This window comes from Coturnix japonica, chromosome 3 (assembly GCF_054131305.1).
Source record: "Coturnix japonica strain WE chromosome 3, WE-NBRP24, whole genome shotgun sequence".
In the NCBI taxonomy this organism is placed as follows: domain Eukaryota; kingdom Metazoa; phylum Chordata; class Aves; order Galliformes; family Phasianidae; genus Coturnix; species Coturnix japonica.
The window spans coordinates 57,027,100-57,052,325 of record NC_140665.1 but is presented as its reverse complement, the minus strand read 5'-3'; the positions used below and the strand labels follow the sequence as shown (position 1 = coordinate 57,052,325).

General features: G+C 39.6%; 1 protein-coding gene across 20 annotated transcripts in view; it reads left to right on the top strand.

Annotated features, from left to right (window-relative positions):
• Positions 1-25,226, top strand: part of NCOA7 (nuclear receptor coactivator 7) — an 80,730-nt gene that overhangs the window by 42,559 nt on the left and 12,945 nt on the right. For 5 of the 20 annotated variants that reach the window (XM_085541726.1, XM_015858521.2, XM_015858523.3 and 2 more), the window contains exons 4-11: positions 13,151-13,372; positions 14,141-14,220; positions 15,081-15,188; positions 15,669-15,770; positions 16,729-16,854; positions 18,723-18,907; positions 20,340-21,406; positions 22,982-23,150. In XM_085541726.1, the coding sequence (XP_085397852.1) occupies positions 13,151-13,372; positions 14,141-14,220; positions 15,081-15,188; positions 15,669-15,770; positions 16,729-16,854; positions 18,723-18,907; positions 20,340-21,406; positions 22,982-23,150 (2,059 nt within the window). The remainder of the gene's footprint in view (positions 1-13,150; positions 13,373-14,140; positions 14,221-15,080; positions 15,189-15,668; positions 15,771-16,728; positions 16,855-18,722; positions 18,908-20,339; positions 21,407-22,981; positions 23,151-25,226) is intronic. The other 15 variants (XM_015858526.3, XM_085541729.1, XM_085541731.1 and 12 more) reach the window with 10 other exon arrangements.

Here is a 25,226-nt window from a genome sequence, read left to right as displayed (position 1 = left end):
ATACCTCATATATTTTTTCTTCTTTCACACAATTTCTTCTCTGAGTTGTCACTTACATGATGTATCAGACTGAAGGACTCCCTCTCATACCTGTGTTTCACCATTTTTCTGGATTTACCTTTTTTGTTGCTGTTTTTGTTTGGTAGTTGTTATTTTCCAATTATCTAGCTTTGACTTAATGTCTAGAACTTTTTAAGAAAATCTGATGTAAGACTTATATTTTCTAAATCCATTCTGTACTTAACCAAAATGCATTAGGTGTAGCAACATTCTTATAGATTCTCATCTGCACGTTGATATGGTGAGAAACAGGTAATTTATTTTGTGATTTAATGGAAGTCCTACTGGAAGTTTCCTTGAGCCCAGCAGGGCTGGGTTTCTTAGTGTAAGTGACTGAAGACCTCTGTCCTCTAAATAAATCTCCCTTTCATATTTTGCATGACTACAGATGCTTCTTTGTTTTTGGTTGTAAAACAGGGAAGGAATATTACAGCTCACAGTAATTTGTTTCTCATATACCACACTTCTTCCTTAAAAGCTTGTGGATATGTTTGCCTTCATAAATTTGCAAACGTTAATGATGGTAACCTCGCTCAAATGTGATTGTGTTGATTAGATAAATCCCTTTTCCCCAGAAGGACAGCTGTAGTGCAGTTTCTCTGAACGCTGCAGAGAACAGGAAGTGGTGGTACACCCTATCACGCTTTGTAGAAAGAGAGTGTTTAAAAGATTAATGCTCAGAATCAAAGAGAGGTTCAGCTGGTGAAGTTTTGTGGTTGTGTCTGTAGCCAGTGGGTGGCATCGCAGAGCCAAGGAGGAAGTGCATCATCCCGCAGAAGTCAGTCCTCCAGCATCTCTCCCCACCTTCTGGCACTGTGGTGGCATCATTACAGATAGCCTAATGTTATGCAGTATTGATCATTTCTCTTGAGACACTGCTGAATGGCTGAACAGGTGCCAATAAGAGATAATTTCTCCTGTGTAAGCTTATACTTAGCTTCTTTATTTGCACTTCTGTTGTTCTTGAATGGCTGTATAATTTTACGACATATCTGTACCATTCAGCCTCCAAATGTCACACTATAAGATATTGCTTTGTAAATATAGCCCTTGTTTTCATGCCTTATAACAGCAGAGGCACCAATACTATTCCTTTTTCTTTTCTGAGGACCAATGGAAGTAACACTTTCTCCTTCTTTCTACTTCATCTCTTGATGTTCAGCTTCCTAACTTTGTTTTACTCTTTTGCTATTAATGTTGCAGTAATCTTCTAATGGGATGTATTTGTCTGGCACAGTGCGATGTTTGCTTAGGCACTCTGGCTGATGTGCCTACTGCCCAGGATGTTCTAACCTTCTTGAGACAGCATCAGTGATGTGCTTCTGCAACTGCCTAGCTATGAATATTTTTGGGGGGAAGCCAGTTCTGTTGGAAGATATTGACTTCCCAAGTTTCAATATGTAAATTATTGGTTTTTATTTGTTTTGCCTTTTGTTTCTTTTTCCCTAAGTGTCAGAGGTTTGAAAACACTTTCAAAGCATGAGGGTGAATTTCAGAAACCTAGTGCTGAAACTCCAGCAGCTTGGAAACACTGATTCTTCATCTCTAGAGTGGAATCCACATCTCAGGAACAGAGAGCACCCAAGTGGACTGCTGTGAGACTAGAAAAGCAGGGTTTGTATTGGGAATTGTAAGAGCAGATGAAGAAGAGTGTTTGTGCTTTGCCACTGAAGGCTGTTGAGGGGAGAGGGGAAGGGCAAGAGACCTTGTGAAAACAGACAGTGTGAAAATGATGTAAATTAAGACAGAGTTCGCCCTTCTGAATTTCATTTGTATATTTACTCCATAAGAATATTACTTGCCTTCCTAGCAGCTGTGCTGTATATTCCCAGGTTCCACTGATTTTGCTTGAAAATGTAAGCAGTTAGCATATATGAGAGCTGGTCACCATTCAAGAAAGCATCATAAAGAAGCACTTGGTTTAGACTATTTGCCCCACATTACACATTTTTATCAGCAAAATAAAATGTAGTTCAGTAGTTTATCATTCTGCCCTCTAATCATAAAGCCATCTTTTATTTTCATGTGCTATCCTATCTCATTCAATACATTCAGCTCAGTTTCTGCAGTGTGTAGGAGATCACTGTAACAGAGCTTGATCCTATTGCATTTCTGATTTCTCTTCAAAGCAAGCAGGAGTCCTAAGAGCCATGACAAGAGTCCCAAGAGGGAAAAATGGTATATGTCCATGTCATGAGACTGCATAGTGTATGTTGAGCAGAAGGTGCCAAAGTATGTCCCCAGAGTCCAGAGGCATACAGTAGATTCTTTTATGATTTGTCCTCCCTGGCATGACTCAGGCAGGGGTGATATGGGAGCAGGATAGCACACGTGCAGTTACAAAACCTCTGAACCTTCTGGGTAGCTGGCCAAGAGCAGATGCTAGTCAATAAAACAGAGGATATAGCAATTTTCATCACTTATAAATGCCGTGAGATTTACTTAGATTGGCACCAGATCAACAGAAGCAGCTCCTCTGGTACCAGCTGTACTTAATGTCACTTTCAGAGCTGAAAGCTGCATGCAATGCAGTGAGAATCGTTTTACAGTTCAGTTTATTAAAGAAGTGGAACACTTTCTGAACCCACTTTGCATAGCGGTTTGTAATCCTTAGGCTACTTGTTAAATAGGTTTAGTCTGAAGTAGAATTTTCAGTATATTTTGAGTTAGAGCTTGGCACTTAGTTAATCAGGCTTGATTTTTGTCTTCAGTGCCTGTGGTGATTATGCAATAATAGGATACAGCTGAGAACTTATTTAGGGTGATAACTGTAGAAAGACAGATAGTACTTAAAATAAATAAATAAAAGAAAATGCATTGAAATTTTTACTGATAATTTGCTAACTCTGACCGGCACTAATCACTGGAGGCTTGATTTGGTCAAGTCTGTTAATGTTGTGAACTGTGTTGTGTTGTATTTAATGTAAATGATGTACAGAGCGGATGGAAAGGAAAATAATTACCCCCAAAACTGAGATCACAAAATTGAAGCAGCAGAGAAAAAAAAGAAATTATTTGGTTATAATTGCCTGGGTAGAAAAACAAGAAGTGTGGAATAACGTATGAGTATAAATGAGTGTAGTTAGTAGTGGGCTAGGTGGGACGCTTCACACAGTTGGCATAGTAGCATGGCTTGCTGAAACTATTTAGAAAGAATGAGGTGAACAGATGATTGCGAGACAATAGGTTTCACATCATCAGTGTTTGGTAATAAGGAAAAAATGATCTTGGGTCCCTCTGAATCAGTGTGAAGAGCAAGGTGTTATGTTCAAACTGAGTACAACTAATGGGTTTGCAAGAAACAGTCACACACGAGAGGAATGCCCTGTCCACAAGCAGCAGAATTTGGTCTGAGAAGTGGGTACCAGAAATAATGCTGCTAAAACTTAATTTCTGAAGTCGGGTGGAAACATCTGTACACTTTCTTGAGTTCTCCATGTACAGAATACTATTTTAATTCTCATCTCAATCAGTAAGTTTCTGTTTGTTGTAAAACTAAGTAAAAGACACATAAGGCGATGTTATGAATGAATTCTTTGGGTATTGTCTATCAATACACTGCAGCATGCCTATTCCCTGGCACCTTGAATTTTCTGAAAGAGTGAGTGCATGTTCTGAAGGACATCTGTATTTAAATATAATTAACTTCTCTGAAAATTGGTCCCTAGAGGATGGGAGCAGTGCTGCGCAGCAGCTGGTCTGATAGTATGCAGCGGGGCTATGGTAGCTGTGTGTGTGAGAGGGATGGGATGTGTGCTGGGAGACTGAATGAAAAGAGTTGTCATGTTTCTGGCAAAGATGATGAAGGAGGAAGCTTCTGCATGGTAGTGAGTCTTTTACCTCTAGGATACTTGGGATAGCAGGTGTTGGCTGCCCAAACTCACCAGGCCTGCCCCAGTTGCCTGTGGCTCTGTTGCTTGTGAAGACATGGGCCATGGGAGCTGCTCTGGATGCACCTGCAGGGAATTGTGGCAGGTGGGGCTGTGTGGACAGAATGTCTTGTCCTAGGGCAAAAACTAGCACTCCAGGTCCTTCAGGTCCAGGACTGCCCAACTAAACCTGGTGTCATCAAGGCAGATGTTTAGATTCTCCTCTTTTGCAACTTAATCGTATTTTGCTTGAAACAGACTGTAGGATGTTTGCCTAAATACTCTGAGAAGTAGAACTCCTTTGACCTGAATTTAATAACAAAATGGAGTTTGGCCAGGTGGCTGGTATTTCAGCATCAGTTACATCTCCTCCAAGAGTAAAACTGAAAATGGTTTAATAATACACCTTACATCTGTCAGGTTTTTGCTTAGCCTTTGTTGTGTATTTCAGCCTTGTATAAGGAGGTACCCCTTTGTGTCTACGAGAACTTTGTTAATGGAAGCTTTTTGCTTGTGGCGTTTGGGATTTGATTTAAAAATGGTTTGGACTGTAATTGGCAGAAGTGAGATTTGTTTCCTCTTACTTGTCTTATTGTCAGAGATGCTCAGGATAATTGTTTCTTTACATTGCCTATGGTCACACAAAATTATAATGACATCTAAACACTTGTTTAAAAGCAGCCACAGCTCTGTCTCATACCTGGGAGGGGATGCAGTCTTTGTTTTGATCCACAGACAAATGAAGTTTGCTAGTGTACCCAGTCTATCTCAGAGACTTAGGACACAGAAGATTTGCGGCATTTAAGACAGCATTTCTCCTAGCAGAAAGAAAAGCCTGTGTATCTAGCTTACTTATGGGCAAAGACAGGCAGACAGGATCATTGCAGCTGGGAGGCTGGAAAAACGTTTTTCTCCTATCCAGCTGATATATATCATAACTTAACATGTACTTAGCAACAAAGACTGCTCTTTGTTGGACCTGAAAAGTGGAGTTGTGGTCCCAAAGACTTCTCTCATTTTTTCTGTCTATATTAATTGTTCTGTCAGAAACCTATTACTTCTTACAACAGCCTTGTCTTGCCTATTTTTGACCATTATGGCTCCAACAAGAACCCCACCACCCTTTCCTTACGTTATCTCCTTCCTTCTTCCCCATGACACCTGATACTCACGTTGCAAATGGGCTGCTTTGTACTTGGAAACACTTGGTGAAAGCATTCCTGGAGTCACTCCTCTCCACTACTTCAGGATGAGTTGCAGAGGAGCTGGATACAGAAGCTGCCCTGCCAATCAGGATCCACTGTTGGCCAGGGAGCGCTTGTGCTGTCTCCATCAGCAAGGCAAAAGCTTGCTTTCTCTGCGGGCTTTCTGCACTTTGGTAAACATCACTATGACCTATTTCTTAAGGAGACATCTCTGCCCACAGAAGTTGGTTTTGTTTTCTGTCTGATGTAAAGTTATCTAACCAGAATCTCTCCTGTATCTTCAGACAACAGCTACAATGCCGGGAGCTTTCCACCATCCCTGCCTTTGCCAGACACCCTTTGCACACACTTGCTGTTCATAGCAGCTCCATCATCTTAACTTTCTTTCCTTTCTGACGATATAATATAATGCAATATAAAGACTCATCCAGTCTTTACTCTTCAGGATTTCTTTTCAGCTTTGACACATTTTACCTATTACCCTGTTGTTTTTCAGGTGAGATTTAGAGCTGAAGCAATGGACTGTTTCTGCATCTCACCATTTCTTTACAATAACATACTAAATAATCCTCTTGGCTGTTGCAGTACATAAACTCTCTGAAATAGTCCTTTCTCCCTCCTCCCCCCCCCCCACCCCCAAACTTCAGTGACCTTTTTCACTACATCTTTCCTCCTTCTCTTGTTTTTCTAACAGATCTCATAAAGGAAACTTTGAATGCTGTGGTGTGCATCTTGCCATCTTAGCCTTGGGAGCCACTCAGTTGTTGGGCACTCAGCAAGCTGTGTGAGGCTCTTGTACCTCCATGCTGTCCCTGCAGGGTTTGTGCATCCTGCTGTGTCTCCCTCCATTCTGCCTAATGTGAAAGTGCCAGCAAAAGAAGAACAGTGATGGCTCCCCATGCTGCATCTCCTTTTGCTTTGCATTTTAGCTCAGCATGCTCAGATTGTAATCAACTGTTAAAATCTGTAATATGTGACTTTGCTTTGTGCCCCTACAGTTTAAACTGGAGCACCTAAACCCCTACTTTGTGAAGGAAGAAGTAGATGACTGTAAGAGGAATTTAACCTCCTTGAAAATATTTTCAGTTTTCCATGTAGAAGCTGCAGTATATGAATATTGCATGAATCTCAGGTTCTGAATTCTTACTTAAATGTGGCTGAAAATACTTAAATCCATTTATAGCAGGAGTTGCTGCCTTTGCTATGTCAGTTAGTGGAACAGATTGTGAGTTTGTTTTGGGGCCTTCTGTTTTCTGGAGGTCTCTTAATTTCTTTAAAAGATGTACCTGAAAAACAGCTAGTATTGAACTACAATCAACTGTTAATTAAAACAGGGGGAAATTATTATGGCATGGATATTTCAAAGTAGACACGACTAGATTTTTATCAGTCCAGGAATTACCGTTCTCCTATGGCAGAAGTTTCAATAACTGAAAAGTGCAGATGTGGTCATGGTGAATGACTACGTGTTTATTATTCCAGTTATTTCAACCACAGAGAAAGAGGAGCCAAATGATAAATATGATTCAGTAGAGTGAAAAATAGAGAAAAGTAAAGGTGAGGGCTTGGCAAAAGGTTGTTAGAGATGCGGAAGTATAACTGAAGAAGAGATACCTAAGATAGCGTTGGCATGTTGGTTTACATTGTTTTTTTTTTCCTTCTTTATCACTAACAGTATGGTAGCACTCTGCTATCCAAATCTGAACAGAAAATGTTTCCATCTGCCTCGTTGCTTTTTTTCTCAGGAGGATCAGTCTGACTAGATACCTGAAAATCTCTATGTACCTAGCTGCTGCAGCTGTATCCTTTTTGCTAAAAGGAAGGAATGATGCTGGAATGGGATCTGCTCCAAAGATGCTGCTGTGATCACTGGATAGCACTGAGACTTAAAGCTGGGTGGAGGGTATTCCACAGTAGGCATCCAGCTCCTATGGAGGTGAGGTTCACCTGCACTTGAAAATAGCTGAAAGCAGGGCTTTGTTACATGTATTAATTTCAGTATCAGTGCTGTTCAGCAGGATAGTTAATGGATAACAAGAGGAAAATTGCTTGGGGATGCAGAGTTAAATCATCCTGTATTCAGCTGCTCTGTGTATATATCGTTGCTGGATGCTATTGAACATTTGGTTTAGAAAGTAAAGATGAAAAAAGTTGCTCAGATAAATTGATTTGACTCCCCTCTTCATCCTCAACCAGCCCAAGCAGGGTCTTCATATTCTTGAATTCTTTGTGTCTCTATAATGACTTAAGTGATACTTATTGCACCATGTCTCTGTCAAGATAGTTGGTATTGAGCCTTATTCACTGATAAGAGGAAGCTTTGTCTGCATAATCTCTTAAGTGGTGTTCTGATTAGGTTACTCCAAGTGATAACTGTCCACTGAGTTTATTGCCTTTTAAATTCTGTGAGCTACCTGCAAGTTTTCACTCCTTAGTGCTTGGTAATCAGTTAGGCTGAAACTAGTATAATTTTATTTGTTCATTGAGGTGTAAGACTGGATTGACTTGAAATGGTAGTGAAGTACTCAGAGATGTAGAAAAATATCTGGAGTCTTACGGTTTTAAGGAAACCCTTGATATGCTATTGCATAAATTAATGACACCTTTCCATCTTGAAAACTGCATGTAGTTTTTCTTCTCCAGCTGAAGAGGGGCACATTAGAAAAAGCAAAGAGATAGCCATTGTGATGAGAGAAATAGGAAGGAGTGTGGAGTATGCTAGTATTAGTCAACCTCAAGAAGTGGCAAAATAAACGGAAGATGTATAAAAATCTGTGCCTTGATATGTGATATGCAGAAGGGAACTTATGATTGTTTATTTGTTCATTCTTTAGATAATATTAATCAGGATGCTCAGTGAAAATAATAAATTCTAATTTTTAAGTAAGAAAAGGGAAGCACTGGCTTATGTAGTGCACAGTGGTATATTGTGGGGTTCACTGTCATAGGATCAGTGTGAGGGAGTGCAGAGGGACGGGGCAGACTTGTGGATGCTGCTCCTTTACCTTGAGCCTTAATGACCTTACCTGTCATTTCTAGAAGCCTAGGAAACTGATCAGAGAAAAGATTTCTGCTTGCATGCTGCTGAAGTCCTTTTTAAGACAGCGATTAATAAGTAAAATGGACTTTTGGTCCAACTGAGCTATTGCCTCTATTCTCTTAGGCTACTGAGTTTATTTACCCAGCTTGGGAGGCGCTCAGTCCTTCAACTCTTTGTTTACTTCTGCTTTTGTGATAGCATTATTGGACGTCAGCTGAACTATCAGGCCAGTTCAGATGTCATAGCTGGTATGAAAGCTCCTTATGCTGATTCTAGCCAGTTGCAGGTTAGTCCATAACAGCAGTGGAGATGGTTACACTGACATATCATATGCAGGTATAAGCAACCTGGGATTCTGTTGATGCTTTTTGACCTATTCTCATCTCTTTATGTAGCTATTTACATAGTTGCAGAGGTGCATCAAGGTGTTCTGGATAATAAACTGATTGACCTCTTATTCCTTCAATAGTTGCTTTCCAAATTACTGCTAGATAACTCTTGTTTTTTTGAAGGCTTCCTATAGGATTGGAAAATGAAATATGAACAGTCTGCTAAGAAACTGAATCAGGTATAAATATATCAAGGGCAGAAAAATTTCCATTCCAAGCATATCAGTTTTTAATAGGCATGTATCTTCTTGCATGCTCTCACTTAGCATTCTTATTCTCATTGCAGATTAATTTTACTATTTTTGCATAATTCCTATTTTACGTGTTTCCTGAAAAGATAGAGAAGTACAGTCCAACCACTCCACTCTTTTCCTTCAAATGCTGTATGTTTCCATTTCCATTAACACCTAGTCAGCTTTCATATTCATACAGTGCCATGTTCAGTATATGTGTAATGCAGGAAAACTTGTGAGGCAGAACTCTGAGTCACTTTACCACCAAGCAAATGTCCAAGTTCAAACAGTAGACAGTGGCTTGTATTTTAGAGCCTGTGAAGATGTACATCTCTTCCATTCACATCTTCCTGAAAGAAATGTGATTACTGAGGATAAGCCTGACTAGCCTCCATCATGTCTGTGCATGCTCTGGGTGCCTTTGGGACTGCTGCCTTCAAACAGTCAGAAAAAAAACTGGTGTCATGAAGAAGAAACTGGAAAGGATACAAGAACTGGAAAAATAATATGTTGTTTTTCTACTTCCTTTGTCAGTTTTTATTTTCTACTTTATAATCCTTCATGCAGAGTGTAGTTTGTGACCTTGGCCCAGCTAAGCGTATAGTAAGTAGAGAGGGCAGGATTTGCCAGACTTAATGGATTCACTGGAATTATTTTTTTCTGATAATCTGATTTATTTTTTATTTTTTTAAAATAATTTCAGAGCTTTATATGAAAAATCAAAAGCATCGAGTACTGTAGACTTTTCACCTTGGTAAATGATATTATGTTTTTTGGTTAGGTGGTTACGGCCAATGTGAGGATGGAATCCAGAATTCATTTCATTATTTCATCTAGGAAAAGCCATTTTATATATTAACAATTAATTAATATATATTAACAGTTAATTTATATTTAGTTTAGGAAATAGTAATTGTTTCTATAGACACTGAAAATGTGAAATTCCAACACAAGACGAGAGGAGGTGACATGGTGATTCTTTAATCTTTAATTCAGCTGTCAGCGTGAATACTTCTTAGACTTTACAGAAACATTTAATTTTAAGAACCGGAATCTGTTATGTATACAAATTAATCCATCAGACTTAAAGTAAATGAAGATACTATGTGAAATATTCACTTGTCATCTTGGAAAATTACTTAAATTAAGTGATGCTTATGAAACTCCAAAAAAGATATCTAGAAAATAACCATTCCCAGTGTACAAAGAAAAGGATTTTTTCAGTAAGTTCATAAGTATATTCCAAGTTTATATTTGCATGTGATGTTAATGTTTTAGCTGCAAACTTTAACGTATATTTATGCACCTAGCTTGTAGACATGGAAGAAAAAGCGAGCCATTTAGCAGTTGGGGTTCTTTAGGATATGTTGACCTTTACCGGAGAAAGAAGCACTGCATTATATTTATCCTAAGCTCAGCTTGTCTTTTGAACTCTTTTGCCTTTTGTTTGTCTGTACCGTTTTGGATGTTCAATTATGTGTAAGTATCTACCTCACTGTATCGTAGTGCTCCACAGTTCTGCTGGGGACTCTACTAAACAAACAGACCCACAGTTCTGTCAGGCAAGAACTAGAGTGCAAGAACTCCTTGCAACAGTATTGCTTTTGACTGTGTGATACTTTATAACTTCCAAGCCTAAGTAGCTATTGCAGTTGAATATACCTGAAAAATAAGATGTTGCAAGGGAAGTTAGGTGAGGGAGAGAGAAACATCCATTATCAGGCAAGAAGCTGTACAGTCGAAAGTTATCTGTATTGGCATACTGTTTTGTGGTCTCCTTATACCACAATGTGGTTGCTGATGTGATTGACTGTCAGTCATCTCTCCAGTCTTCCAAAGACAAAGTCTTGTTATCAGCTAAACAGTTTTAGTTCCAAACAGCAATGGCTCTGCTGGGAATTGTACTACTGTTCTTCCCATCCACATACAAACTTAACTTCGTATTCAACAGGCATAAATTCTGCCTCTTTCCCTCCATCTTCCTCGACTACTTTATTTTTTATGTTTTCCCCTGAGGTCTTGTTGATGCCTATCTAGTTCATATTCATGCATGCAGGTTCAAGCTAAGGAAGAGTTAATGTATTTGAAAATTTGTCTACTTTTTCCAGCTAGATAAAAATAATTCAATAGAAAATTTAGTCTTCCTGGCAAACCTTTTCTCATCTCTAGCGATAGATCATGGTCAACATAAAGTTTGCCTTTATATTTGTATTACATGGTTTTAATTATCCTGGAGTAACTGGAAGAGTATCTCCTGTGTAGCACAAAACAGTGATCACAGTGTAGGTGGAAACAGAGGCCTACTACACTTGGGCTATCTTAAGTCTGCACGGCCTTATGGAACCCACCTAGGGATGCTGAGGGAGCTGGTGGAGGTGATTCCCAAGCCACTTTCAACTGTCTAAGCATTCCTGATCCACCAGAAAGGTCACTGGTCCCAAGACAGACCTCTGGGGGAAACTGCTTGTTACCGGCCTCCACCCAAATGTAGAACCATTGACCATTGACCACCACCCTTTGTCTGTGGCCTTTCAACCAGTTTCTTATCCACCATGTGATCCATCTGTCAAATTCACATCTCTCCAATTTGGAGATAAGGATTTAGGGGAGATGGGGAATGGACCATGCCAAAGGCCTTGCTCGAGTCCAGGTAAATAACATTGGCATTGATCGCCTTCCTTTTGTCCCCCAGTGCCACCACCCCATCATAGAAACCCACCAGATTGGTTAGGCATGACCTTCCCCTGGTGAAGCTCTGCTTGCTGTCTTGGATCACAACCTCATTCCTCATGCGATTTATGATCTAGCATATCATCCATGAGGATTTGCTCCATGATCTTCCCAGGCACAGAGGTGAGACTCACCAGCCTGTAGTTCCCCAGTGTGTCCCCAGTGTCACTCCTATCTACAAGAAGGATCATATAGGAGGATCAGGGGAACTACAGGCCTGTCAGCCTGACCTGGGATCAAAGAAACAGAGCATCTTGAGTGAGACCATGTGCCAGGTCCTGTATTTTGTCTGCAACAGCCCAAAGCAACACTACAGTCTTGGAGCAGAGTGTCTCAATGACTGCGTGGAAGAAACAGACCTGTGGGTGTTGGTTGGCACTTGGCTAAACATTAGCAAGCAGTGTGCCTGGGTAGCCAGGAAGGCCAATGGCATCCTCATTGTGGCAAGGTGGTAGTCAGCCTCTTCTCCTGCATAACTAGTGAAAGGACTAGAAGGAATAGCCTCAAGTTGTAGCAGGGGAGGTTCAGCTTGGGTATTTTGAAAAATTTCTTTACCATAAGAGTGGTCACGTGCTGGAGCATGCATGCTGAGTCACCATCCCTGGTGGTGTTCAGTAGATGTTTAGATGTAGTACTAAGGACATGGTTTAGTGGAGAATTATTGGTGGTAGGTGGATGGTTGGGCTAGGTGATTTTGGAGGTCTTTTCCAGCTGACATGGATCTATGATTCTGTAACTCACTGTTAGTTGGGAGAGTTTCTTTTCATTGTATCGTAACCAGCAATTTTACTTAAATAACAGATTAGGGAAGTATTTACTATTTGCCACTTTTGGCCATCATTGGTGTTCTTTTTGATGGTTTAATACTGTGCACCCCTAACTCTTGTCACTGCCCTCTTTCTCCTGCTTTCACCATAGACTTTGATCTGAATAAGTTGATGGCAGAGATGAAAATCCAAATGGTCAGAAAAAGGCAATAAGAATACTAATTCTAGAAGTTCACTTTGGGTCTCCAGTCTCAGATGACTGAGATCTCTGAATAGTGTTCTTCTCCAAAACACTATTGGCAAAAAGTCAGCGTCATCCTAATGTTCATCATCCTACCTCTGCCTTTCAGGATACGTGTGCTATCCATGCATGTTTAAACTGTGTATTTGGTCCTTGCATGCTTTTTGCCTCCTTTATGGGAAGATTTGCATTGCTATCTCTAATATTGTTAACCATGACGCTTCTCACGGCAGTGTTCTGAGAAAACCATTGGTTGTGTCTGCAGTACTACGTGCAGGTATGCTCAGCTGAGCACACTGAGTTTTGCTTGTGTGGGCCTCTGCAAGCTGAAGAAAGTCCCTGAGTGCGTGGCCTCAGTGTTTTGAAAGCACTGTGTTAGTCCCTGCACCAGTCTCAAGGTGGAAACCAGCTGCAGAAGGGCCAGGTGTGACCTATCTGTGGGCCCCTCCCTTCTTTCTGTGTACATTACAGTTGGTTATATGAGCCCTCTCCCTTCTTTTTACTACTGTCTGCCTCTCACTCTTTGGAAATAGCAAAGGTTGCAGTGTGGCCTGAATGCAAGCCAGGAGCCCTGCCTTGCTGTTCCTCATTCTTCCTCCCCTGTCCTTCTCCCCAGAGCTGCTGGTTTGCACGGCAGAGCATCCCCCAGGAAGGCAGCATCCTCAGGGCCCTGCTACTTGGTCTTCTGGACCTGGCCCTGCTTTCTCCCCTCTCCCACCCAAGCCAGCTTGCAATACTGAGGGGCTGGGGGCACACAGGGCAGCCATGCACAGTCTCTCCACCCCTCGGCCTCGCTCCTGGAGCTGGGGCTGTGTACCAGCCTCACCCCCACCACCAGGTAGGAGAACATGGGTCCTTGGTGCAGGGTGAGCATGTAAGGGTGGAGCTCACTGGGTTTAGGCAGGGTGGGGGGTGAGTGGCTTCTCTGGTCCTTGGTTTTGCTGTCCCTCTGCTGTGGTAAGAGTGAAAAGGAGCAGCCCTGCTTGCGCTGCCAAATGCTGTGTGTGCCTTGCTGGTCCTGCAAGGGGTTGTGCAGGTGCGCTCAGTTTTCTGTGTGTTAGCTGGCAGAAAACGTCTTCTGAACAACCTTTATGCTTATACTACTTAACACTGTCTTTTACTGCTTTATGCATACCTATTTTGCAGGACTGCTGGGATACTTCAGGCTTCAGAGTTGAAAATAGCATTTAAATATGAAGTACTGGTGGTGAAATGGTGGTGAACCAGTATCTGTTGTGATCATGCTGACATAGTATCAGTGTATATCTTTATAAGCTGGTTTCTCTCTCAGCCATGATAGCAGCTTGTCACACAAAATGATAATGTCTATTAACAGAATTGTGCAGTAGTCATGGAAAAGCATGGGAGCAGCTTGGCATTGATACATAATCATGCACAGAATTCTTCCAGAGTTCCTGAGTGATCACTAATTGTGCTGCACTTGATGAAGAGTTGCCTGCTTTGCAGTGCCTGTTAATTAATAAATATTTTTGATGTGTCTGTTTCCATTTGCAGCTTCAGTGTGTACATCCCGTGAATCTCTTTTGAAACTTGTTGATACACAAACGTCTTAGAAGTCAATTACAATCTTTTTCCTTCTCTTTAGATGACAATCAAAACAAAACCAATGAAAAGAAAGAGAAGAAGATGGTTTCTCAGAAGCCTCATGGTACCATAGAATATACTGTAAGTATTGCACTATGGTTTGTTCATATCTGCTTTTTGAAAGTGGAATTGTTGAGGCTGACGTTGAGCCAGTGACATAATGCAGAACTCATGAAATGAATACTAAATGATATGTTTGTATGAATCTCAGTTGGATTTGTTCCAGTTATCATTGTGTGAGGAGAGCCAGGCTTGCATCTGGAACTGCTGTTCAGCCCAGGTGCTCTGCCTTTTCTCACAGCTGCCAGCCCTGTTTTTATTTCTGTGGTGTGACCCTTTAATAGGATAATTGGTTTTGTTACTTTGAAAAATATTTCCACTGTTGCTCAGGGGCATCAAGCAGGTGCTTGATCCTGAGACGACTGTGTGATCTTTCTCTAAGGAACCTCAAAAGAGCTGCCAGAGCTCAGAGAACTGCCTCTGTGCAGAAAGACCCTGTGTGTTATCCAAGGTCCCTGAACAACACTCACACTCAATCCTCCCACACCCAACATAACTGTAGAAAGCTTGTGTCCTGTCTGGGAACAAAACAAATGTCTGACTTACTGGGACAGCTGAAGGTGTAATGAGCTTTCCAGCATGTGTCCATCTGCCATTCTAGTTCTAATTAAGGTACTGCTGCTTTAAAGTTTTGTGACAAAATGAGAGGGGTATCTATAACACATCTCTATTTTTTTTACCCATCGCATAGTGTGAGAGAGGTAGGTTTGTTGTGGCTTTTTTTTTTATGTATTGACTTTGGCTTATCATATGATCTGTTAACAAGGGAGTGTGTTCAATCATCAAATCCATTCCCTGCAAACAGTTTTAGATGGTTACTGTCTAGCTGTTAAACTGTATGTGATTGCCATCTTTATCTTAAGCTTCAACTTTTTCTTCAGGCTGGAAATCAGGACACCATAAACAGCATAGCATTAAAGTTTAACATCACCCCAAACAAGCTTGTGGAACTCAATAAGCTTTTCACACACACGATTGTTCCAGGCCAGGTAAATTTTTTATGTTTTATATGCCTGAAATCTGATTATTTGCTAAGGCTTTTTATTGCTTTCTGCATATATTTGGGTACCTAGATGCAAAGATAATGGACAGTAATTTAAATCTCTCAAACGTCAACTTTACGTGGAGCTGGTGGGGAGGGGGATGGACTTTTATAATTGCCATATCTGATGTCCGTTATTTATTTGCTGTCACTAAGGCTTTAAGACAACTCTGAAGCTCAAGAGGGGAATGGAGCTGTTGTAAAGGAGTAGAATTCATGGAAAGCCTAGATAAATTATATTATATGATACATTAAAGAATTAGAGAGTTGGACACAATAATTGAAATGGCTCTTTGCCATTATTGTGGAGATGAGTCAGTCTCCCGTAAAGTGGGAAATAAATAGACTGCTTTTGAGAGAGTCATTGTATCTGTAATAAGCAACTTTTAAAAACCAGTCTTAATGCTTTTCATGCTTTTGTATTTAGATTCTCTTTGTACCAGAAACGAGTGTTGCCAGGCTGCCTTCTTTCAGTCCTGGTGCTCCCATTTCTCCTTCGTCATCAGATGCAGAATATGATAAACTCCCTGTAAGTCAGACGTTGGTTAACACTAGTCTCATGTTCACAAAACATTTCCTGATTCTGAAGCTGACATTCGGGGTTGTGTAAATAGCTGTTTGTTCAAGTTACAATTCTGACTTCATATGTAGTGTTATTGTTACTTAGTGTCAAGTAATATTTTAACATGCTGCAGTATAAATTTTACATCTTTACAATAATCAGAATTAGGGGATTGTGTCTGAGCAGAGCAATCCAATACAAGATAAGCTGGGCCCAGAGTATATCTGGGCAGTTGGAAATAGTGTGTGGCTTCTAAAGAATAGAAAGTTGGATGTGGATTTACTGCTTTATCCTGGAGATTTCTATACTGCTCTGCAGGTTTTTGGCTCTGTTCTACAGCCTTAATCCTGCATGGGGTTCTCTTTGCATGGGAATACTAGTTTGACAGAGCAGTGAGTTTCTTGCTAGCAAGTGTACTATTTGTGTAATAAGTGTAATAAGCTGTACCCATTTAAGACAAGATCACTGGATTTAATATTTGTGAAAGGCCTTGATGTAGTCAACTTTCAGTGGCTGTAATTAGGGTTTTCAGGGAATTAACTGTTCATCTGCTGATAATAAAACAATTAGACATTTCAAATTCAAAACTACTTAAGAGAGAAAATGGAAAGAAGCTTGGAGTGAATTACTGTGTTTAACTCTAGTCCTATTCCTCTGTGCCTTCTGCATGGGAATCACACCAGTGCCATTGGGGTGCACCGTGTGTGGAGATTTTCAGCATGGATGGGGTAGCTCAACTGGCACTCTCTTAATGAAAGTACCTCATTGAAACACAGTAGATTTACTCGACTTGACATTTGAGTTTCTTTCCTGTTATTTGGAAGAATTTTTTTGTAATGTTCTTTGATTATTTTTTTTCAGTCTCATGAAATTTACAAGTAGATGATTTTGGTCTTGTTCCGCACTAAGCTTTTTCTTTCTTAAGGATGCTGATTTGGCAAGAAAGGCCTTAAAACCGGTTGAGAGAGTCTTGTCTTCCACTTCAGAAGAGGATGAGCCTGTTGTTGTCAAATTTTTAAAAATGAATTGTCGTTACTTCACAGATGGTAAGGTATGTGGAACTCGGGCTCTGGGGACGTTGCTTTTAACATTCTTTGAATCCAAAGTCTGTGTGATTGAGAGATGAGTACTGTGGGAGCCAGGCGTACTGCATGTTTGTAAAGAATGCAAATGTTGCAGTGGTTTTATCTGTCATTGCTGTATTCATTGCTGTCATAGCAACATGTGGTATGATTTCCTTCTTTAATGTTTGGAATCTGTTACAATAACCGCTTTATGGAGGAGCAGCTCATCTAACAACCTTCATTCCTTTATCATGCCTTAACCAGAAATAGTCTGCTTCAGAGTGTACTGTTAGACACATAAAGCTACACTTTAATCCTGACTCGTCTGAGCTTTGGTTGTCCAGTTGCATCAAGTTGTGCAACGCCTTCGTAAGAGATGAACACATGCCTGTCTATCTCATTTACAACTTTGAGCTAAATTTTAACTCTTTCCAAATCAGTGTTTCCAAATGTGACCAGGTTGATTCTGTGCTTACTAATGAAGGTCACACAAACTCTAATAAAAAGGTTGACGCTGGTTAATGTTGCACAAGATCTTTTCTTTCTTTTCTTTGGAGCCATTCTTGTGACATACATGTTCTTGCTGGGATTGCAACTCTAAATTTTATACTGTGACTGTTTTGGGAAAGAGGGAATAACGTTTGTGCGGTGCCTTGGTCCTGTTCTCAAGGTTGCTGTACTTAAGCTGTCGATTTTCATGCTGTTGTTGAGTCCAGTTTCAGATAGATGTGCCTCCATGTTTTTGTTTTCAGGTTCTCTGAAATTGATAATTCTAATAGGTAATAGTCTTGTACAGGTTGGAAGGGACCTTAGAGATCATCAAGTCCAACCCCCAGGATTTGAGCCTCTGTGTAGAAGAGCAGCACTTCTACCACTTGCTCCACAGGGGGGAATTCTAACCCGGGCCTCCCGTGTTGCAACGCGGCATTCCTACCACTGCGCCACCAGGGCACACAATTCTGGTGGTTTAATGTTTGAAGACTTATTTTTTTTCCTCCTAATCCTATGATTTTTCTAAGAATAGTTTTACACTTTACGTTTTTCACTTCTTTTTGCGTGAAGTGCATGTGGACTGTATTTAATCACTCAACAATTTCTGTGGTCTCCTATTTTGTAGAAAGCAGTGGAGGGCTACTTGATTTCTTGCACGTAAATTAGGGCAATACTGTTTCATTGTTGTGTGATGCTTGCTAAGTGCAAAGGACACATATTGCTTTTTGGCCCTGGGACTGAAACAGCCATTAGCAGTCAAAGCAGTGGAATGTGGGACAGCTTGAAATGTGGTCACATGTCAGAGGTTGAATGCTGGATGGTGGCTAATGCAGTCTCTTATCAAATCAATGCTAGGTCACATCTTAGAGAATTAAATGCATCTTCTACAGTTGTGCAAAAAATGGTTGGGTCAGTAGTACCAGGGAGGAAGTGACTTCATAATAGATGCTTATGTACAGACCTTTCTGCATGTACCTTTTGGAACCCCAGATCAAGAAGATTTGGAATTCCGCTTAGCACAGTAACCTTGACATTTCCATGTTGAAGATTGCCTTCAGGAGTGCTAGTTTCATATAAATACATATGCTGTGTGAGACTGGCTGTAGTTCAGATGAATGTGTTTGTTTGTTTTTAAAATTCCCTACCCTGTTTTGTCTGAGGCTTGTTAATATTCTGTAACTCTAGTTTGTAGCAGTCAATGCTAAAAGTTGTATAGCTCAGCTGTTCTTCCTTAACAGACGTGAACCTGAGTGTCACTAAGAAATCTTTTTCTTTACTCTGCCAATGATGTCTGACTAAAACCTCCTAAGTTATGATAAGTTAATTACATTTGATATGCTAACTCTTTGTTCTTCTACTTTAGGGTGTAGTTGGAGGAGTCATGATAGTAACTCCAAACAACATCATGTTTGATCCACATAAATCTGATCCTCTGGTAATTGAGAATGGCTGTGAAGAATATGGGCTAATCTGCCCCATGGAGGAGGTTGTCTCTATAGCTCTCTACAATGACATCTCTCACATGAAAATTAAAGATGCATTGCCATCGTAAGAAGTGTTCTTTTCTGAACTTATTTTATTGAATTTTCCCTAACAGTCATGGAAAGGAGTTGGGGAGGGATGGGGGAAGGTTTAATGCAGCAGAATAAAACAAATGGGGAGAAAAATGCCAGCAAATGAATGATTCACATATGTTCTTTTGCTTACTTCTTAGAAGACTTTGGTGGCAGTAAAGAGAAATGTGTTGTAAGTGTGAGAATGCCAGTGCAAAGGAGACCAGTTAAAAAGAATATTAATTAAAGCTTTGGTGTTTTGCCATGACTGGGCTCTTGCACTGTCTGATCCACAAGGGATATTTCAGTGGAACTGAAAAGAGTTAGATTCTTTTGAACCATTTGATGTGTTATCGGGATGGTTCTGAGAGGGTTGTTTGTAACTTTTGAAGATAACACCTTAACTGTCTCTTTCAGGACTTGTAAAAATATTGTTTTGTAGAATATTTCCAACTCAGAACCAATTCAGAAGAGTTTTGGTAGTTAGAATTTGTAACACATAGCAGACTTTTGAGCACAGAGAAGATGGTAGTTTAATTTACAAGTGGTATAACCACTGCTTAATTTGTTCTAAGCAAAACTTTGTCCTTATGGATAGTACTTTCTTCCTAAGTGAAATTCACCTATGTTTCTCCATTTTCTTAGTTTAAGAAAAATTTTCTAGATACTTGTGTTATCTCCATTGCCAGGCTGCCTACTAACCAACTTCTGAGTGATGAAAGTCGTCTATTCTCATTCACCTCAGACTTTTAGCAGTAAGATGGAGCTTATGCAGTTTGCTGTTGTCTGCTGGCTTTAAGAATTTTCCACTGTAAAACATTTTAAATGTCTTGCATTAAAAATAAATATGTGGGAGTCTGCATTCAGATAGTATAGCTTTGTGCTGGATAAAAGAAAAAAAATGGACTGTTGCCAGTTGTGTTTGTGGAAAACATGTTTAAAGAGCACATACCTTATCTGTGATTTGCTTTCTTCTCAAAAATGCATTTTTATTGACTTAGGGAGCATGAAAAACCCACTGAACTACTAATGAGCAGAGCCTGACAATTCCCAAGTGTGACAAGTAATAATACTAATATGATAAAATGATTTTCCAGTGGCTAAATACATGTCCCTTTTTTTTATTACTGAGCTTTTGATAACCTTGATCATTTTTATTACATGTGCCATTTCTTCACCTGTGTTGCATAGTCTGCCAAGTGTGCTACTCATTTTAGTTTGGTATTTTCCTTTCCACATTTTTTTTTTTTCTTTAAAGTCATTCATTTGTACTGGTCTATGTTTATTTTGGAGAAAGTAATTTTTAGTTGAGTTTCAAAACTTAAGTTGATATATTATTCATTTTTTTTTTTTTTTTTCATTTTTCTTTTCTTCTGTTTCCATTTTGTTTTTTACATCCTATGTACATCCGTCATTTTACCTGGCAGTGACATACCAAAGGATCTTTGTCCTCTGTACAGGCCAGGAGAATGGGAAGACCTTTCCTCTGAGAAAGATATCAATCCTTTCAGCAAATTCAAATCCCTTAGCAAGGAAAAGAGGCAACAGAATGGTGATTCACCCAATGTTCCAGGTGCCAAACAGATAAATCCTTCAGATAAAGAAAAGTCTTCTGATTTTGAAGTTCTTCAGTCATCTGAGAGTACGGGCTCAATTAAATCAAAGTCACTGGAGTTTTATAATAATATCACTGCCACTGAACATTTGGAAAAGTTTGCTGCAGATCCACTTGTCAAGGAGCCTTCTGAAGAAAAAAATGTTTCAGACATCAGAACCAAAGAAGACTCCCTTTCAGGAGGAGGAGGGGATGATTTCATTGATCTGGAAAAGGTTCCATCTCGTATGGATAGAGGGTTGGACAGGAAAATCTCATTAATGGAAGGCTTGTTGGCTGACCCCAGGGAGTTGGGGAGAACGAAGCAGCAGGTAACCAAACCCACTACAGAAGTCCAGGAGCACTTCACAGTTGATTCCTTGGAAAAAAAGGACAGTGTTGAACCTAAAGCTGATTTAGACTTAGAGCTATGTGAAAAACAAGATGTTATTCCAGAAGTAAACAAATGTGTCAGTTCCCCAACAGGTAAGGTGGAGACTGCATTGGACACTAAGAAAGAGCTAGAGAAAGATAAACTTATAGAATTTTATCTCAATAAAGATGGGAGTGGGTCTCAGTCATCTGAAGACTTGCACAAGGCTGAAATCCAGAAAGGTGAAAACAATAAAGCAATTGGTATAGACCTTACACTTAGCTGTTCAAAGTCCCAAGCTGATGAAGTCCATACAGTTAGAAGTATGGAGCTTGATTCCTGCTGTGTTGGAAGGAAAGCACCTTCATTAGAAAGCAGCGCAGCAGCAGCAGAGGAAAAGGATCTCAAAGAGTCTCTGGACTCTTCGTTAGTACCAGCTGTAGACAAGACCTGTCAAGAAACACAGTTAGACAATCAATCAGAGGTCAGACTGTGGCTGCTGCAGAAAATTCAAGTGCCAATTGAAGGTAGGTCTCTGATTATCCTTGTTTCCTCTGAGACTCGGACAGCATTATGACGGTAACCTTTGCATTGATATCCTTCTGCTCTCAATTTTCTCTTTTATATATATAATGCTTGGTCTCCTTTTTTACTGTTGTATATTATAATTTTATATTTTATGATATTTAGAAGAAAAAGATGCACCTTCAGGCTCCCTAAATTTCTAGTTTAATAAGTAGTTTATGTGCTCTTTCCATATTCAGTGATTATGGTTTATGTAAACCTTATGTCATGTAAACTTCACTGCTGTTTACTGGCTTTAAGAACAGTAAAACGTCATCCAGTTGGAACACTGACAAGGATGCATCATGGCATAGGAGTTGTCACTGCTTATCTATCAATAACTACTTCTTCAGTGAATTTAGTAAATGTATTTATAATCAAATCTGAAGAATAGCATTGTTATAAAGTAATCTTGACACAGTATCTTCCTGGTATCTTTGATGCTATGTACGCCTCTAGGGAAGTGATAAATAGGAGTATATGCAGAGTCTTACTGATCCTTTTGTTTTAATTAGTGATTGGTTTATTGTGAATAAAATTTGAGAAACAAAATGAAATCTTACTTTAAGTAGCATGTTCACAGACTGTTATTTCTACTGCTACTCGGGGCATCTGAGTTTTAGTTTAATGAGCTATTGGCCATAATTCCTTGATTTGTATGAGATAGTGGAGGACAATTCAAGTGGAAGTCTTTATTTTAAAAACAGTTGCTCTTAAAATAATTTTCCTTTTCACTAATGTCTCAGTAGTTGCACTTGATGATAGTTCTCATCATCGAAAAACAACAGAAAAAGGCTGTATGTATGTTCCTAAAATGGCTGTAACAACTTTAGTGTGGTTGACGTTGCCTTTTAATAAACAACTTTGGTTTTTTTTTGTTTTTTTTTTTTGTTGTTGTTGGGTTTTTTTGTTTTTTTTTGTTTTTTGTCAAATTGGCAATTTAAGAAATTTGAGCAACTGTTACACTTTACCTGTCACGTGCAGACAGAAGGTTTTGACATGACTATCTATCTGACCATTATGGCTGACAATCTGACTGGGCTGGGTATGTTTGATGTTACTCTCTGGTAGGATTGGTTTCCTGGACTCATTCAAACACTGGGGTAGGAATGAGGGATCTAGCTGGGGACAAGACTGCAATTGCATCACCCTTTGTCTGTGGTGAGGTTTGCTGGGCTGGCTATGGTGACAAGTAGGCAAGGTCTTCTACTGTCTCCCCTTCCTTGCCTGCTTCATGTCACAGTTTTTACCCAGTCCAGTTATCTTAATGATTTAATTTACAGTGATACTGTACTCAGCTCTACAACTGAGGAGTATATGGTCCTGATAAAATGGAAATAAATAAACACAGTTTAGAATGAGCAAGGATTTATTAAAGCAGTTTGGCTATTGAATGAAATGTTAGGTTTAATTCAGTGCATAATAATTTGTAGTCTACTTTTGTACAAAGTTATCAATCAATCTCTGTGCCGATATTTTATCAGTTGTGGTAGTTGTGCTGTCTTGTAAACAGCTCATCTCTTCTGTCTCTTGTTCAGATATGCTTCCTTCAAAAGAGGAGAAGAGCAAGACTCCTCCAATGTTTCTGTGCATTAAAGTAGGCAAACCCATGAGAAAGTCTTTTGTGTCTCAGAGCACCACCATGTCTCAACAGTACAGTAAAAAGATAAAGCAACCAGAGTACTGGTTTGCTGTTCCCCGGGAAAGGTAAGTTGCAGCATGTAGTATGAAAACATTATCTGTCTCTTAATTTTTAAAGGTGTAGTGCTTTCTGGAGTTGAATTTGACTTTCTCTTTGTGGTCTACGGTATAAAATGCACCAAGAATGCTGAAATGAGGAGGGAGGTATTCTCATTTTATTATATGCCAGAAGTATAATGAAAATACAGTTCCCAATGAGAAAGAGGGCACTGAGTGCTGTGTGAAGGTTGAAAAGCTTGGTAGCTTATGATAAAAGTGCTTGGGGATCATCTGGGTTTTGGCTATAGTTTGGGGAGTGAGGAAATGGGGAAACGTGGGGCATTTGCAAGTGTCGAGGAATGCACTAAAGTGCCAGTGTTAAAAGTAGGTACTTCGTGTGAGCGAAGGACGTAGAGTGGAATTGAGAGACCCATCTGATTGAATGGGTGTGACTCTCTCTGCCTTCAGACCCATCAAATAAAACATTCCTTTGTGACAAAATCCACTTAAATGCTCTTTGCCTCTATGTACAACGAGCAGTACTGTAGGCCAAAAAAAAGTTAAGGCTGGTGATCTTCCATATGGATCATTTTTCCTTGACTACAGGGAATCAAATTGCTAGTTTTCCTGCTAGAAGGAGGATGGAGCAGCTCTCAGGTCTGTTAAAACAACAGAGGGAAATCAGTGATCACACTTCTGGTGAATTAGATGCAAGGAAGAAAGAATTGGAGAATTGGATGTGCAGTCAATTTTTCTTTTTAAACACTTTTTTCTGAATATTTTCAGATTTTGTAGCATGTGTATAAATTTAAGTGTATGTTTCATATATGTTAGAAATGAGTGTTTTAAGCAGACCAGTAGTGTAGAAGTTGCTGACATAGGGAGGAGGGGGAGAGGTTTAATCCAGCTGGAATGTGGCCATCAGGAGTGTTGCTGAAGGTAGCTTAGGGTTTGCTTGCTATCTGCTGAACCTGGTACTCAGCTCCTTAGGGATTTCAGAAACGTGGGTTTAGAAAATTCTAGTTTGGATTGTGAGCAAATACTTCAAGGAGCTGAAGGGATGATGTGATATAATACAAGGTCAGTTGTTGCTTTGAAGGCAGTTTGTCTAATGTTGAAAGCTGCTGGACTAATGTAATTTTTTATCGTTATCCTGTGTAACAGCTAAATCTTAAACTTCTTAACACAAACTTTGAAAATGGCAGCTCTATTTGTCATTTTATAAGCAGAAATTTTCATGATATCAAGGGGATTTAATTCATATATATACTTAAACATTGACAACTGGTTTACACTTCAGTCTTCAGAATAGTAAAAGTCATTAGTGTTTCCTTTAGTTAGTTAGTGTTTCCTAAAAAAAAGTTAGTGTTTCCTTTAAAGTCTCAGATGCATCCTAAAGCAAAATGGGGCTTCCTGTTCACTCATGTCATGGCTTGTGCTAGTATTACATAGTGTGTACTTGGTGTTACGTCTTGAGAGAATCATGGAGAATAGATTATTTGGGATAGATCTTCAATATATTTTTGATACAATGTATCAAAATAACATAATAAATTAAATACTATTCTGAATACAGAGTAGAATTACTTATGAAAATATCACAAAACATCTTTCTTGTCTAATTGGCCCTGTAGCAACGTAAGTAAAACATTTTCTGTTTACCATGGTCGCTGTAGCTTGTGCAGTGTCTTTGTATTTTGTAGCAATTAAACAAAAGTGAGATTGTGAAGAAATTAGTGTGCAGGTCAGTAATCACTGCTTAAGTTAAATCTTCAGATTTTCATTTAATTGTGTTTTTCTATGACCTTTTACTGTTTGCTGTTAAAACGGCTTCTGTAATCAGTTGCGAAAATGGCTCCTTTTTCACCCTGAGCCTCCATAATCTGCTGTTCCCAGCAGAGTTGCTGCTCCTTGTGTAAACAGTCTGTGGCTTCTGTGTCCTTGGCAGGCTTTGGTAAAGCTGCATGGTGGGAGGTGAGGGACACGCAAGGTAATTGCATTGGTTTGCTTTTCTTTGTGTTCTGTGTTTTATGAGAAACATTATTAATACACAGAAAAATGTTAGGCTGGCATCCTTTATAAGGGTTGTTAGAATGTCTTAAA